The sequence below is a fragment of the Anomaloglossus baeobatrachus genome, chromosome 2 (genome assembly GCF_048569485.1).
Source record: "Anomaloglossus baeobatrachus isolate aAnoBae1 chromosome 2, aAnoBae1.hap1, whole genome shotgun sequence".
NCBI lineage: Eukaryota > Metazoa > Chordata > Amphibia > Anura > Aromobatidae > Anomaloglossus > Anomaloglossus baeobatrachus.
In genome coordinates, this window is record NC_134354.1 from 186,259,927 (window position 1) to 186,275,035 (window position 15,109).

General features: G+C 46.7%; 1 protein-coding gene across 1 annotated transcript; it reads right to left on the reverse strand.

Moving 5' to 3' along the window:
• Positions 1–858: 858 nt before the first annotated feature.
• On the reverse strand, positions 859–13,760 carry FUNDC1 (FUN14 domain containing 1). The gene is made up of 5 exons (XM_075333541.1): positions 13,654–13,760; positions 8,411–8,567; positions 3,827–3,902; positions 2,628–2,756; positions 859–1,488 (listed from the first exon to the last, which is right to left on the reverse strand). Exons 1-5 carry the CDS (start codon positions 13,667–13,669, stop codon positions 1,411–1,413), a joined length of 456 nt encoding a protein of 151 aa, XP_075189656.1. The 5' UTR covers positions 13,670–13,760; the 3' UTR covers positions 859–1,410.
• Positions 13,761–15,109: the final 1,349 nt, after the last annotated feature.

Consider the following 15,109-nt stretch of genomic DNA (forward strand, 5'->3'; position numbering starts at 1 on the left):
CGCAACAATAAAGTGCAGGGACCCCCAATATATAAACGTCTCAGGTACTTAGCTTGCTGAGATGCCGGGTTCCAAGTCCCTGGGGATGAGTGCTCCGTCCAGCAGGATCCTGAAGGGCTGCGGATGGAGACCGGTCTCCTGCCAAGCATGGAGAACCGTGCTGGCTCCCACTTAAAGCCAGAGCCCAGGAGGGATGGTGAAGGAGCACGGCATGTAAGGCTCCAGCCTTGTAATCAACCTTAACAGCACCGCCGACACAGTGGGGTGAGAAGGGACATGCCGGGAGTCCAGACATGGACCCGCTTTTCTTCAAACTCGTTCCAAAAATCAAAGAAATCAGATGAGAATGCATGTGTGGATGTATGCCTCCTGACACAAAGCGATAAACTGGCTAGATCTGGTTCTCCAGGGGTGTATAAGCTCAGAGGGAGGAGCTACACTTTTGAGTGTAGTACTTTGTGTGTCCTCCGGAGGCAGAAGCTATACACCCATGGTCTGGGTCTCCCATAGGAACGATAAAGAAAACACTTTAGAATACTCACCTAGAAGGTCGCTCCGGTGCACAACGGTCAGATAGGTGTTGCCGTTCTCCGGGACCGGCGCTTCCCCTTTCGGCCATCTTGCTCTCCCTTATTCTGAAGCCGCGGTGTATGACGCGTCTACGTCATACACACGCGCCGGCATTGAGGTCCTGCACAGGCGCACTACAATACTTTGATCTGCCTTGCTTAGAGCAGATCAAAAGTGCACCTGCGCAGGACCTCAAAAAAAGAAATGCCTTACTTGTGTATGCTGTTCACAGTCTTAATCATAATTTGTCTATTTTGTAAGAAAAAAAAAAAAAAATCTACACAAGGATAAATGATAGACTTTCAATTTTATTTCCTTTGACTTCTAGTCTAATTCTTGGTAATAATCTATTGCACAGTATTGTTGTTTTTTTTCCTCCTCAAGACTAACATTCACCAATACGGCTCTGATCGCCAATTACAGTACATGGTTTTGGCACTAGTCAAGAAAGAAAAAAAAAAAAACAAACAAAAACAAACCACACAGTTAAATAAATATAAAAGAAAAATATATAGATGCTAAGATGAACTTTTCAGACCTATCATAATGACATCAATGATAACTTCAGAAAAGAAACAACTGCTCATGAACCAGACTAATGTCAGTAAGATGAGTAGTAATGTGAGAAATAATGTCCGCGTGTAACATGTACAAAGTTCAGTCTGGAGATGTTTGTGCAGACTAGGCCAGAGTCTTTTTGCAAGCAGTCCGTAGGTAAGCATGTACAAGAAGACCTCCCTACAGAAAACAACCAGATCAAGGCTTCTTTGTCAGCAGACAGGCATCCTCCATAGCTTCAGTTTTATAACACATTCTCATTGCCCTCATCTTCACTGCTTCTTAGGATGCCAGGCCCAGTAAGAATCCTCCAACAAAGCCCCCAGACACTACAATGTTCTGCTTAATAAAATCCTGTGACTGCAAGAGAAAAAAAAATGCAACATTAAAAAACAACATATTCAAGTAAAATGCTTAGAATTGTTTCACCAGCGTTCACAATTACCAAAAATAGTAGGGACCTTCATTATGAAAATTTTGGACTATTAAATCAGAAGTACCCTGGAAAATGTTTTGCATTGGTTTACGGAAAGTACCATGTTTTTTGGTTTATACAACGCACCCCAAATTTAGAGGAAAAAAAAAAGATGGGGGGATCCATAGGAGGCAGGCGTGGTAATGGAGCGGTCGGTGTGGCTGGGGGGTGTCCCAGATGCTGTGAGGTAGGCAACTTCCATAAACTATCAGTGGTATGGGCTTCAAAGAAATGGAGCTAAGATCTCATCTGTGCATGCGCCACCCCCAGGTGCCATTTTCCTTAATTCCACCGCTGGGAGATCAATGGGCCGGAGGCGGCGTGTGCGCAGATGAGATCTTGAGCCGAGAGCTCCATCAACGCATGTGTCGACTCCGGGCGCATGTGAAGCCAACACTGCCGATATCTTCAGGATGACCCAGCCTCACTGCTCGTAGCACAGCGCCCCGCAGGCCCCACCATTGCCCCTACCTCGTGCTACCCCTCTCCACCACCTCCCGGTCAGGTACAGTCGGATACAAGACGCACCCCTCATTTTCCTCCCAAATTTTGGGGAGGAAAAGTGTGTCTTATAATCCAAAAAACACAGAATATATTTTTATATTGTAGATATCTTCTCTGCAGCTCTCCAGCTGCCATATGAATGTAATGACCATAGCGGCACCATCATCACTGTATGATATCACTATGGATAGATCAGAGGTGCACAACGATCGGCTGTCACTCGTGGAAATATGTGGTTTGGTAAAGCTTGGCAACAACTGCCATAATAAATTCAATATCATAACGGGCAATTTAATAAGAGGTCGCTATGAGCTGCCCGGCATCAAGAAATTTGTAAAACAATGAAAAAAAGCCATTTTCTACTCATTTAGCGTTAGACGTCGCTCCTCCACAAAGAATAACTCAACAGTAAAGGGAAAGTTAAAAATGTGTTTTTGACAAAACAGACAGCAGATGGTGGGAAAATTCACATCCAGTTGTCAAATGAATACATAAAATTATTATTAAAACATTTCCTTACCTCCTCAATTAAATTGTTAATTTCTGGCACAGACTTATTAGCCTGTTTCTTTATCTTTCTCTTTGCCTTGTTTACATCCTTTTCAACTCTTTTCCAATCTATTTGTATGTACCCGCCATGGCTTGCAATCTACAAACAGAAAACATGAAATTTGGTCAAAACATATAAATTACCACCAAGTGTTGTGATCCATCTCCACTCTTCTATCTACTGTAATGCCAGAGCTGCCAGTCAAGAGAGGTAGGCAGGAATACATGACAAACATGTTAGTGGGAAGGGGCACTGAAATGCTCTGGCCACACCAGTCATTTAGTGCTGACTCCCTTTAACTAAAGGTTACTCTAAGTTGATGCTACAGAAACCATCAATTGGTACTCGGAGGCGGACTGGCTGAGATTTGACCATGGCCACACTAACAATCCTTTCTACAAAGGACCATGGACATAGCCGCCTAATTGCCTCTGACTTGTTGAAAATTAGGTGCATTAGTACTCTATCCCTTTTTTAAAATGCTTTAATAAGTCATCTCAGTAGTAAGATATAGATGGAAATCGGGTATATACCTATATAAAATAATAAAATAGGTATTGTTCCTTTGAAGTCCTGAGGAAGGAGACGGATGTCTCTAAAACGCGTAGACCTGTATGAACAATAAAGGAATTATATTAATATACCATTGAGTATCAGTGCGGTATATACCCGATTTCCATCTATATCTTACTACTTACGCTACATTTCGGGGCCGCAGCGGATACTATTACTGAGTGTGTGACATAGGGTTGTGACTCTCACACCCTGAGAAGGGGAGTACCGTGATCCTTTTGTGTCATTTCCCTACCGGGTAAGGCCCTATTGCGCGCTCTCCTCCACAGCATCATTTACTGGTTTTAATAAGTCATCTAAGCTATGGTAGTTATCTTTGCAAAATGTAAATATAATGAACCCTTTCTTGTCCACCCTAAGTACATTAGTAGGCTCACTGATCTATAAATGATTGGATATAATTATTATGAGCTTTGCTGCATCAAAGGCAGAGGTGACTGCAAGGGAAGGTAGGTTTCCTAGGTATATGCTGTCTGTAAATTAACCCTCCAAAAAACCTCCTCTAATTTTCTTGTGATACGAGTAAATAGAGTCAATAAGGATGTCAATAAGTATATGTTCCTGGGAAGGAATTAGAAGCATCTTCTAGGCATTACCTGAAGCAGAAGGAAGCCACCACCGACTGCAGTAGCTGCGAGTTTTCCAACCTTCTGAAACAAAAACCCCGCACACCTGAAAGAAAAAAAAAATAAATTAAAAATCAATGTAAATTTTATCAAGTGTAAAAAGAAAATAAAAAATAAATTATCCATAAAAGGTCAATGCTAAATCATAATGCTTCTGATGTGTAAGCATGAACATTGCAGGGTTGTCTTTTTTTTCTCCATACTCTATTGTATTTTCTATAACTGCTATTTGTTTGTATATGAACCTCCTGAATTGTAAAGCGCTGCAGAATATGTTGGCGCTATAGAAATAAAGATTAATAAAGATTTATTATTGTCCTTCAGATTCGTGCAATTCACAATGCATGACTCAACACAGCCAACCGGGAATCAACAGCCAATGTAAAAAATCTGGAGAATCTATAGGAGACCAGAAAGCCAGCAGTTGCCCTATTCATCTGAATGGCGTTACTAGAAGTCACGTGCTTCCTGCAGACACAACCACATACAGATGAATGAAGGGGGTTTTCTTTTGTTTTATTTTATGAAGGTTATTTTAAGTAACCAAATCTCTGCAACAATTCTGCCGATTGTAAACATGTCCCAATAGCATATGTATTCTTGATAAGAAAAGCTCCCCTTTGAACCTCTGGCATCCCCCACAGATGCTGAAGTGCTACCTCTCCAGTCATTATTTCCTAGCTGCTGTACTATGATCGCTGGCCTCTGCTATGACGTGGCTACTAACTTTATAAAGCGATGGGCTGAAGAGGTGACTCATATTTTTTGCTATTTTCAACCAGATTCACTGTACTGAAACTGGGCAACCTAAACCTGTCATATAAAAAAAGAATGCTATTAAAGGGAACCTGTCAGCAGAAATTTGCTTTCAACCTAAATGTTTCCCCCTCTGCAGCTCCTGGGCTGCATTCTAGTAAGGTTTCTATACTTTTTGTGCCCCCTTTTGAACCAAAATAAATACTTTATAAAGTTATACCTTTTGGTATCTTGTAATTTCTCCATGGGGGCGGGCCGTCTGGCGTCCGTTGCTGTCCCTTACGCCGTCCCCCTCACGCTCAAAATCATCCCTCAGGACGCCGCCCACTGCGCCCAAGGTCCCGTGCACGCCGGGACACCTGGTGACGTGGTCGCAGGCACGAGAGTATGGGCGGCGCTGTGATTGCATCGCAACTGCCCGCCCATACTTTTGTGGCCGCACTCTCCCCTCTGTACGTCGCTCAGATCCTCTCCGCTCCTCCCATCTATTTCCTGCTGCAGGGTACGATGGGAAGGAGGTGACGTCTGGTCATTCGGCCGGCGCAGAACGCTGGAGGCAGAGGGGAAAGTGCGGTCACGAGGTTATGGGCGGCACTTGCTGATGACACTCACAGCACCGCCCATAATCTCGTGCCTGCGCAAAACGTCACCAGCGGTCACACGTGCACACAGTGCACAGTCCTGCTACAGTCGCACAGCGCATACGCAGGACCTCGGGCGCCCATGGGCAGCGTCTTGAGATATGAAATTCAGCGTTCGGGGGCGGCGTAAATCGGCAGGAGGACAGTAACCGACACCAGGCAGCCCGACCCCATGGATAATTTACGAAATTTACATACGAAAAGGTACAACTTTATAAAGTGTTTATTTTGGTATAAAAGGGGCCAGAAAAACTAGAGGAACCTTGCTAGAATGCAGCCCAGGAGCTGCAGAGGGGGAAACTTTTAGGTTTATAGCTAAATTTCTGATGACAGGTTCCCTTTAAGTTGCTGATATGAGGTTAATGTGATGATTTTAGTAGCGCTCTAACCCCTTCACCCCTGAGCGATTTTCTGTTTTTCCGGGGGGGGTTTTGTGCTCCCCTTCTGAGAGCTGTACCTTTTTTATTTTTCCGTCGGTTTTGCCATGTAAGGGCTTATTTTTTGCGGGACGAGTTCTACTTTTAAATTAAACCATAAATTCTACCATTTAGTGTACTAGACAATGGCACAAAAAATTCCAAGTACAAAAAAAATCCCCAAAAAAGTGTGATTGCACGATTGTTTGAGATATTTTATTCCCTGTGTTCCCCATATGGTAAAACTGATGTGCGGGTGTGATGCCTCAGGTCAGTGCGAGTTTGTAGACACCAAACATGAATAGCTTTACTTTTATCTAAGGGATTAAAAAAAAAAAATTCAGACATTTGTCCCCAAAAGCATGGCGAAGTGGACTCAGTGGTGGCTTATTTTTTTGCATCTTGAGCTGACGTTTTTAACGGTACCATTTTTGTGCAGAAGCACCATTTTGATCGGCTTATCGCAGTTTGTGCTAAATTCGCAGAGACAAAAAATGTAATTTTGGCGTTTGGTAAACGGTGTAGCAGCAAAAAAATTCCAATCAGATTAATTGATATATTTTGATAGCTCGGGCATTTCTGAACGCAGCGATACAAAATGTGTATATTTTTTTTTCTTTTTTTTAACCCTTTAATTTTCAAATGGGAAGTGATTTGAACATTTAGTTTTTTTATTTTTTTTTTTATTAAAACTTAACTTTTTTTATTTTACTAGGTTGCATAGGGGACTACAACGATCAGCAGTCTGATTGCTTATTCCTTTGTGTAAATCAGAGTAGCATCGCTCTGATCTGCACAAAAGCAGCTCTCCTCTCACACACAGCCCTCTGCCGGCTGTAAGGGGAACTGACTCATGATAGCTACAGGAGTCATCACATGACCCTGTGCTACCATGGCAACCATCGGATCCACGTGATCACATCACGAGACTTCCGATGGAGCCGGGTAAGTGAATGCTTATCGTGGCCCGTTGTTACATCACACTGACATTTTCACAGCGCGCTGTAAGGGGTCAACAGGCACGAGTGGGTAGCGAATCCACTCGTACCTGATAGCCACACATGTCAGCTGTTCATTTCAGCTAACATGTGCAGCAATCGCTGCCGGCGGCAGCAGACAGGCATTAACGTGACACCATCCATGACGTACCCAGTACGTCATGTCTTGAAGAGGTTAAAAAACAGCCTGGCTGCAACACTGAAAGCCTGGCTGCAACACTGAAAGCCTGGCTGCAACACTGAAAGCCTGGCTGCAACACTGAAAGCCTGGCTGCAACACTGAAAGCCTGGCTGCAACACTGAAAGCCTGGCTGCAACACTGAAAGCCTGGCTGCAACACTGAAAGCCTGGCTGCAACACTGAAAGCCTGGCTGCAACACTGAAAGCCTGGCTGCAACACTGAAAGCCTGGCTGCAACACTGAAAGCCTGGCTGCAACACTGAAAGCCTGGCTGCAACACTGAAAGCCTGGCTGCAACACTGAAAGCCTGGCTGCAAGTAGGAAAGGTTTTTTATTTCTCCTGACAGCCTGGGGCTTTCAGTCAGAGGCGAGGCCGCAGCAGCTTCAGTATACACTGATTGACAGCTGTAACCATGCTATGGCACGGACCAGCAGCCGGCACAGCAGTGCATCAGTACAGAGCCAGAAGTCAGTCAATGCCAGGGGGGCGGTTACAGCTGCCGCTCACTATGCACAGAGCAGTGACCAAAACTGCTCTGGTCGCACCTCCATGACTGAAAGTCTGAGGTTACCAGAAGGAATAAAGATCATTTCTTACTGCCAGCTGGCTTTCAGTATTGTAGATGGGCAGTTTTAGAACATCAATAACCTGCAGATTAAGCCTATGTCATCTTACACATCACTGATCTTCATATCTTGCCTCAATGGCTTTAAAAACACTGACCTCTATTACCAGTTTAACAAAAGGAAATATACATCATTTTCACATCAGCAAACAATGTATCCTGGGAAAGGGACGTGGATTCCTAATAACAGTCATTGCCACTGCTGACATCATACATCTCTGGAGAGGTTAAGCTGAACACGCTTAGCATTAGGACCAAAGAACCATTTGTCTCACAATGTCAGTTTACATGGAGGAACACATGACAGTTTTATGAACCATTCCTAGGAATAAAGGCCGCTTTACATGCTACGATTTATCTGACGATATGTCGTCAGGGTCGCGGTTTTCGTGATGCACTTCCGTCATCGTTAGCGACGTTGTTAGCGATGTTGCGTGTGACACATACGAGCGACTCCGAACGATCGTAAAAATAGCAAAAATCATTGATACGTCGTTCTATTTCAAAATATTGTTCGTCATTTCGAACGCAGCAGACATATTGCTACATTTGACACCCTGCCAACGACGAACATAGTTAGTGCGTCCGTAACCAGCGACGCGGACGTGTCGTTACCAGCAATTCTCTACGCCTCCTCCGCTCTGATTGGTGTCACGCCAGGGTGTATGCTATGGACAATTTTATATATATATTATGTCATTGCCAGAATCGTTGGGATGAATGCTGTGTGACGGTGTCCACACGACCACCTTGGTCAAACAATATATCGCAGAATGATGTAGCATCGATTGTGAGATGGGTAAATGTGACCGCTACAAAACGACCTATGTGCGATCTCGGCAAATCGTAGCAACGATCTGGGCATGTCACATCGCTAGAGATATCGGTGTGTGTAAAGCGGCCTTAAGTCTTGTGATTGTAGGAAAAAACATCTTACCAGCCCGTCACTCCACCCATGACAATCTGTGTTGCTACAGAATACTTTTCTGTCAAAGGTCCAGAATTCCGTCCAAAAACTCGACTCCACCAATGGTGACGTCTAGCATATTCTGTAATGTCCAATACTTCATAGGAGTCATCATCACTGCTGGGATCTTTGGAAGGAAAACAAAACATACAGTGTATTCATTTTAAAGGGGTCAACAGGGGGAATCAGGATAAAATGTGGCAACAAGGGGGAAAAAAAAAACCCAATACTGCTCCCTGACTTTTTTATTTTTTTTCCAGGAGTAACAACATTTTAATAACACAGAGTCCAGGGATTGGCTGCATTGCTCAGGTTGATGGGAGGTATTATACTTATAAAAAGAAAAAAAAATAAATATGGACCAGATGGAAATTCAATTCATGCCTGCGCATGCGCCGGCCACAGCAATAATTTTGACGGTGAAGGGTGAAATTTAAATCAAGGGGAGGCAGCCAGGAGAGGATATTTACAGAAGGCCAACCCAAAAAGTCCCAAGCCTGTGCACAAACTGCATTATTTTGGACAGTATGGACAAAGATTACTCTGCAATAAAGCCTCGGATTTCTTTCTTGCACTGGGAAATTTGCTTTTCTTAAGAAAAATCTGTACACTCTGGCAGAACTCCGCACCCTCAGCAAAAACGCACCCGGAATCAGCATGCAGTTTGCTGCGGGTTGGTCCCTGCGGTTTTTTTTTACCATTATCTATAGGAAAAGCGCAGGTACGGAAAAGAAGTGACATGCTACTTCTTTTTTGCTGCAGTAAAAGGTACAGAAATTCTGCAGCAAAACCTATAGGAAAAGTAAAAGCAGTGTGTGCACAGCATTTTGGATTTCCCATAGATTTTGTTGGGGAAGGACTGCAGAAAGGTTATGAACAAAAACCGCAGCAAAAAACGCAGTGTGCGCACAGGGCCTAAAGGAATCATTTTAATCTGCATCCTAGCGCCGTGGGTTGGTCCCTGCGCCATTATAGCACTGCCTGAAGTTTATAGGGCAAAAATCTGCTGGTTAGTTCCCTTTTGTTTTCCCCACTCAATTTTTCTCTTCTACCATATTTATTAGCTCCCACTTCATTATTTATTCTCCCCCCCCCTTCCTTTTTATTGTCTCTTTATTAAAAACTTAAAAAAAACAAAAACAATAAATCGGACAAGACTGACTGCCAGCAGAGAGGAGTCAGGCTACACAGCTACTGAAGTCTAATGCCGGCGTCACGAGCGATCGTACCCGCCCCCATCGTTTCTGCATCACGGGCAATTAGTTGCCCGTGGCGCACAAAGTCGTTAACCCCCGTCACATGCACTTACCTCCCGGGCGACGTCGCTGTGGGCGGCAAACATACTCTTCCTGAAGGGGAAGGGAAATTCGTCGTCACACGGCAGCCGGCCAATAGAAGCGGAGGGGCGGAGATGAGCGGGACGTAACATCCTGCCCACCTCTTTCCTTCCGCATAGCCGGTGGGACGCAGGTAAGCTGTGTTCGTCGTTCCCGGGGTGTCACACGGAGCAATGTGTGCTACCTCGGGAACGATGAACAACCGGAGCACAGAAGGAGGACCGACATTTTGAAAATGAACGACTTGTCAACAAGCAACGATAAGGTGAGTATTTTTGCTTGTTCACCGTCGTTCAGAGGTGTCACATGGTACGATATCTCTGACGATGCCGGATGTACGTCACTAACGACGTAACCCCGACGACATATTGCCCAATATATCGTACCGTGTGACGCCGGCATAAGGCTATGTGCCCACGGGAGATTAAACCTGCGGATTTATCTGCAGAAAATCTGCGGATTTTCCAAATAAATCAGCAGGTTTCAGCATGTTCAACACTCCCCATGTTATCCTATGGGACATGGGGAGTGCTGTGTGCATGCTGCGGATACGTGCAACTGCGGAACATGCTGCGGATGTCCCACAGCCGCACATAATTACATATCAATTCTTTCTGTGGAAATACCTGCAGAAATCCCGACCCTCCACTATGGAGATAGAGGCCGGGACTTCTGCAGGTAATCCGCAGGTATGTCCGCAGGTTAACCGCAGCCATTTCGCTGTACTACTGCAGCTAAAACTAGCTACGGATTCCAGCGACCAGCTGCGGGAAACCTGCGGCCGTACCTGCGGATATATTCGCAGGTACAAACTCCCGTGGGCACATAGCCTAAGGCTGCTTTCACACTTACGTTGTTTTGCATTAGTCACAATCCGTCGCCTTGAGGAATTACGGTATCCTGCAAAATATTTTGCAGGAATCCGTTTTTTCCTTATAGACTTGTATGGATGACGGATTGTGACTGATGGCCCTGCGTTGCATCACAGTTGTTTACTGACTGACCTTCAGGCGAGAGCAACGCTGAATATAACTGTGTGCGGCGGATCTTTTCTTACTGTGAGCATGCATGTGTTACTAGAGACAAGTGTTAGTGCTACTTGATGTGCTACCCAAAATCAAGGGATGAGGATTCTGTGCAAAGTATATGGGACACAACATAATTTTCCATTGAGTTACCAGACCACACTTTTCAAATATATCATGTCACTTTTAGTGATGAGCAAGCATAACCACGCTCGAGCATGTGAAGATCTTCCGGAAAAATGCTTGAGCTCCCCATTGACTTCCATTATACTTGGTGCATGAGTCGAGCCTGTCCATAAACTGCCATCAGTAAGACACTATCTTAGGATACCAATGGGTTAAGAGGGAGCCACCATGCTGTTAATCTAGATACCATAGTCACTTGACAGCAGCATCTAAGGGGTTAAATGGCCATGGATGGTGCCAGCACCGATCGTGACTTATGCAGCAGGGGGACCACTATAGAGTAGAGGTTGGTAAAAAGACATTGGTTACTAAGGGGTTAAGTCTCTATTCAGAAGCCCTGAGTCAATGGCAAATTTGGACAGAGCCTGTGGAGGGGAAAACTGGTGTAAAATGCAGGATGTAAGGGTACACTTGCATTCAGCGGAGTCCGTCACTATGGAGACTAGCAAAGTCCGTTAATGCACTGCGCTATTCTGCATAGACTTGTATGGACGACGCACCGTAACGCAAGTGTCAGCGTTTCATCCGCCGGCTGACGCAGCGTCGTTATTTTGACGCTGTGCCGGGCGGAAGAAACGCAGCATGTAACTTTTTTTGAGCAGCGCAATCAGTAGGATTTCACTGCACATGCTTTTTTTTTAAAGAAAAAAAAACAAACACTTTATTTTGTCTCTCGGTGGCTGAACGTTCAGCTGAGCGCCCGCCCGCCAGCATGTTAGAGCGGTCAGCTGAGCGCCCAGCCACCAGCATGTGAGAGCGCTCAGCTGAGCGCCCGGCAGCCGGCTATTGAGAGCAATCAGCTGATCGTTCACAATAGTCTGCTGCCGGTAAAACTGTACAGAAAATAAAAAAAAAACAAAAAACTTTCTGTTTTGTACGATGCATAGCATCCGTTGTGCCTTTATATGCAACGCATCCATTGCATCCGTCACACAACACAATGCAACGGAAGCCGTCCAACGCAAGTGTGAAAGTAGCCCAAGTAAAAATATGTACATCTCCCATACACACACAACTTATACTGAAGTGTTATTTAAGAATAGCTCCCCTAGAAGTGCACGCAGCAATAATCTCAGAAATCACACGTGATGGAGGAGATGAATCACTGGCAGATAAATCAGTGATGAAAACATGACCAAACCTGTTTCCATATGGAAGCCTTAGGCTATGTGCCCACGGGGACATTGTCCTCCGGATATATCCGCAAGACGTTCCGCAGGTGCTCCCAGAAATCCGCAACAGAACTTTCTCTGTTTCAATGTTGCGGATATACAGCGGAATGTCGTGCGGATATGCTGCGGGCATTCTGCATTGAGGATACAGTACATGGCTTCGGCACTGCATCCTCAATGCAGAACAAGTGCTGCAGTGATCGGGGTGTTCATACTTATCTCCATCATGCAGCACCTCGCTTTCCGGCGGCCGGGTCACTGTCAGCGTCTGGTTCACTGTGCTGGAGGTGGGCGGGCCTGAACTAGCTCCGGCTGTCACATGACCGGAGCTCGTGCAGGCTCCGCCCACCTCTTCCTTCCTGTACCTGGCTGGATCCACCGCGCTGCTGCCGCTGCACCGGACGGAGAAAGCGACTCAGGTGTCTATCAAGGCAGGTAAGTATATGGGACCCTGCGGAGAAATCCGCAACAATAATTGACATGCTGCAGATTTTTCCGCACGAAAATCCGCACGATTTCCGCTGCGGAAAAATCCGCAGCGTGGGCACAGCATTTCCCAAATGCCATGGAAATGGCTGGGGAGTAGCTGTGCTGCAGATTTCTGGAAAATCCGCGGCTTTTCTGCGAGAAATCCGCGGCAAAATCAGCGCATTTTCCGCAGCGTGGGCACATAGCCTAAGACTGCTTTCACACATCCGGTTTTTCCTGTGTGGCACAATCCGGCGCTTTGCAGAAAAACTGCAACCATTTTTTTTTTGCCGCCGGCTGCAGTTTTTTTGCATATACTTTCATTAGTGCCGTATTGTGCCGCATGGGTTTGCGTTCCGTCCGTTTTTTGTCACCGCATCCGTTGCAGAGGTTTTAGAGCCGGATTCGCCGACTCTGCTAGAAACCGGACGTGTGAAAGCAGCCTAACCTCACATACTACAAGCGGCAGCCAGGATTGCCCTGGACATCAGGGGAGCAGAGGCCACTGCAGACAACAGGACAGCACAGCCAGGATACTGGAAGCTTACAGTGGATCATCAGCTACATACACATGATATATTAACATGGTGCACAGCAGAAAAAGAAAAAAAAAAAGGTTTGATTTTTAAAATTTCTAACAAATATTTTTTTTTTCTAACAATAAAAGAAACCCTCCAAGTCTGGTGCCTCCACAGTCGCACTGCCCTGTAGTATCATGTTAATGGGTCATTTGTATCACATAACAATAGAAACAACACCCCCAGCACACACAAAATAATAGGCAGAATTGTGTGTCGGCCCCTGGAAAAAGAGAGATAGAAAATTGCAGGGACATTAAGGGGTTAATAGGTATCACCGGGTTGTGCTCGCCCCCGGCACGTCTACGTGCGCTGTACACAGCAGGGCAGCCCGCACCCCCATAGCCTCGTAACCTCCTGTCACACAGCTACGTTACTATCTGGAACCCATAAAGTAAATGGGCACCACAAGCCGCCCGCGACACTAATGACCCGCTCGTCTCCCACCTCTCCTGGCAGCCATGATTGCTCTTGATATTTTGGTAGATGACGTAATCACGTCACGCACACTTCCGGGCTCAGAACGTCACTCTTCCACACTTCCGCGATAAGCTCCACCCATCCTGTTTCAGCTCTGACATGCGCGGTGAAGCGCTGGATGACGCAGTTCAGATTCTACTCATGGAGACGTGGAGGACGTTGGTGCCTTTGTTTCAGTTACTGGTATCCGGGGCGGAGTTAGGTCACGTGCACATGGTTCCTGTTAAACCCATAAAGGGGCAGGACACATCAGCAGTGTCGTCATGTTGTAGGACAAGTGTAGTGTTTGTATAGTTCGTCATCTAGTGTGGCTGGGTTGTGTTCCCACACACGGGTGCCGCAGCTAAGTGTCTTTTGGACCCCATATAATTATAATGGGGTCCATAGAGGGTTCCTTCATATCGTAAATAATATGTAATCATTATGAAAAGCACAGAAACCCCAGCCTGCCCACTGTATGCCACTGCACAGAAACCCCAGCCTGCCCACTGTATGCCACTGCACGGAAACCCCAGCCTGCCCACTGTATGCCACTGCACAGAAACCCCAGCCTGCCCACTGTATGCCACTGCACGGAAACCCCAGCCTGCCCACTGTATGCCACTGCACGGAAACCCCAGCCTGCCCACTGTATGCCACTGCACGGAAACCCCAGCCTGCCCACTGTATGCCACTGCACGGAAACCCCAGCCTGCCCACTGTATGCCACTGCACGGAAACCCCAGCCTGCCCACTGTGTGCCACTGCACGGAAACCCCAGCCTGCCCACTGTGTCCCACTGCACGGAAACCCCAGCCTGCCCACTGTGTGCCACTGCACGGAAACCCCAGCCTGCCCACTGTATGCCACTGCACGGAAACCCCAGCCTGCCCACTGTGTGCCACTGCACGGAAACCCCAGCCTGCCCACTGTATGCCACTGCACGGAAACCCCAGCCTGCCCACTGTGTGCCACTGCACGGAAACCCCAGCCTGCCCACTGTATGCCACTGCACGGAAACCCCAGCCTGCCCACTGTGTGCCACTGCACGGAAACCCCAGCCTGCCCACTGTGTGCCATTGCACGGAAACCCCAGCCTGCCCACTGTGTGCCACTGCACGGAAACCCCAGCCTGCCCACTGTATGCCACTGCACGGAAACCCCAGCCTGCCCACTGTATGCCACTGCACGGAAACCCCAGCCTGCCCACTGTGTGCCATTGCACGGAAACCCCAGCCTGCCCACTGTGTGCCACTGCACGGAAACCCCAGCCTGCCCACTGTATGCCACTGCACGGAAACCCCAGCCAGCCCACTGTGTGCCACTGCACAGAAACCCCAGCCTGCCCACTGTGTGCCACTGCACAGAAACCCCAGCCAGCCCACTGTGTGCCTCTGCACAGAAACCCCAGCCAGCCCACTGTGTGCCACTGCACAGAAACCCC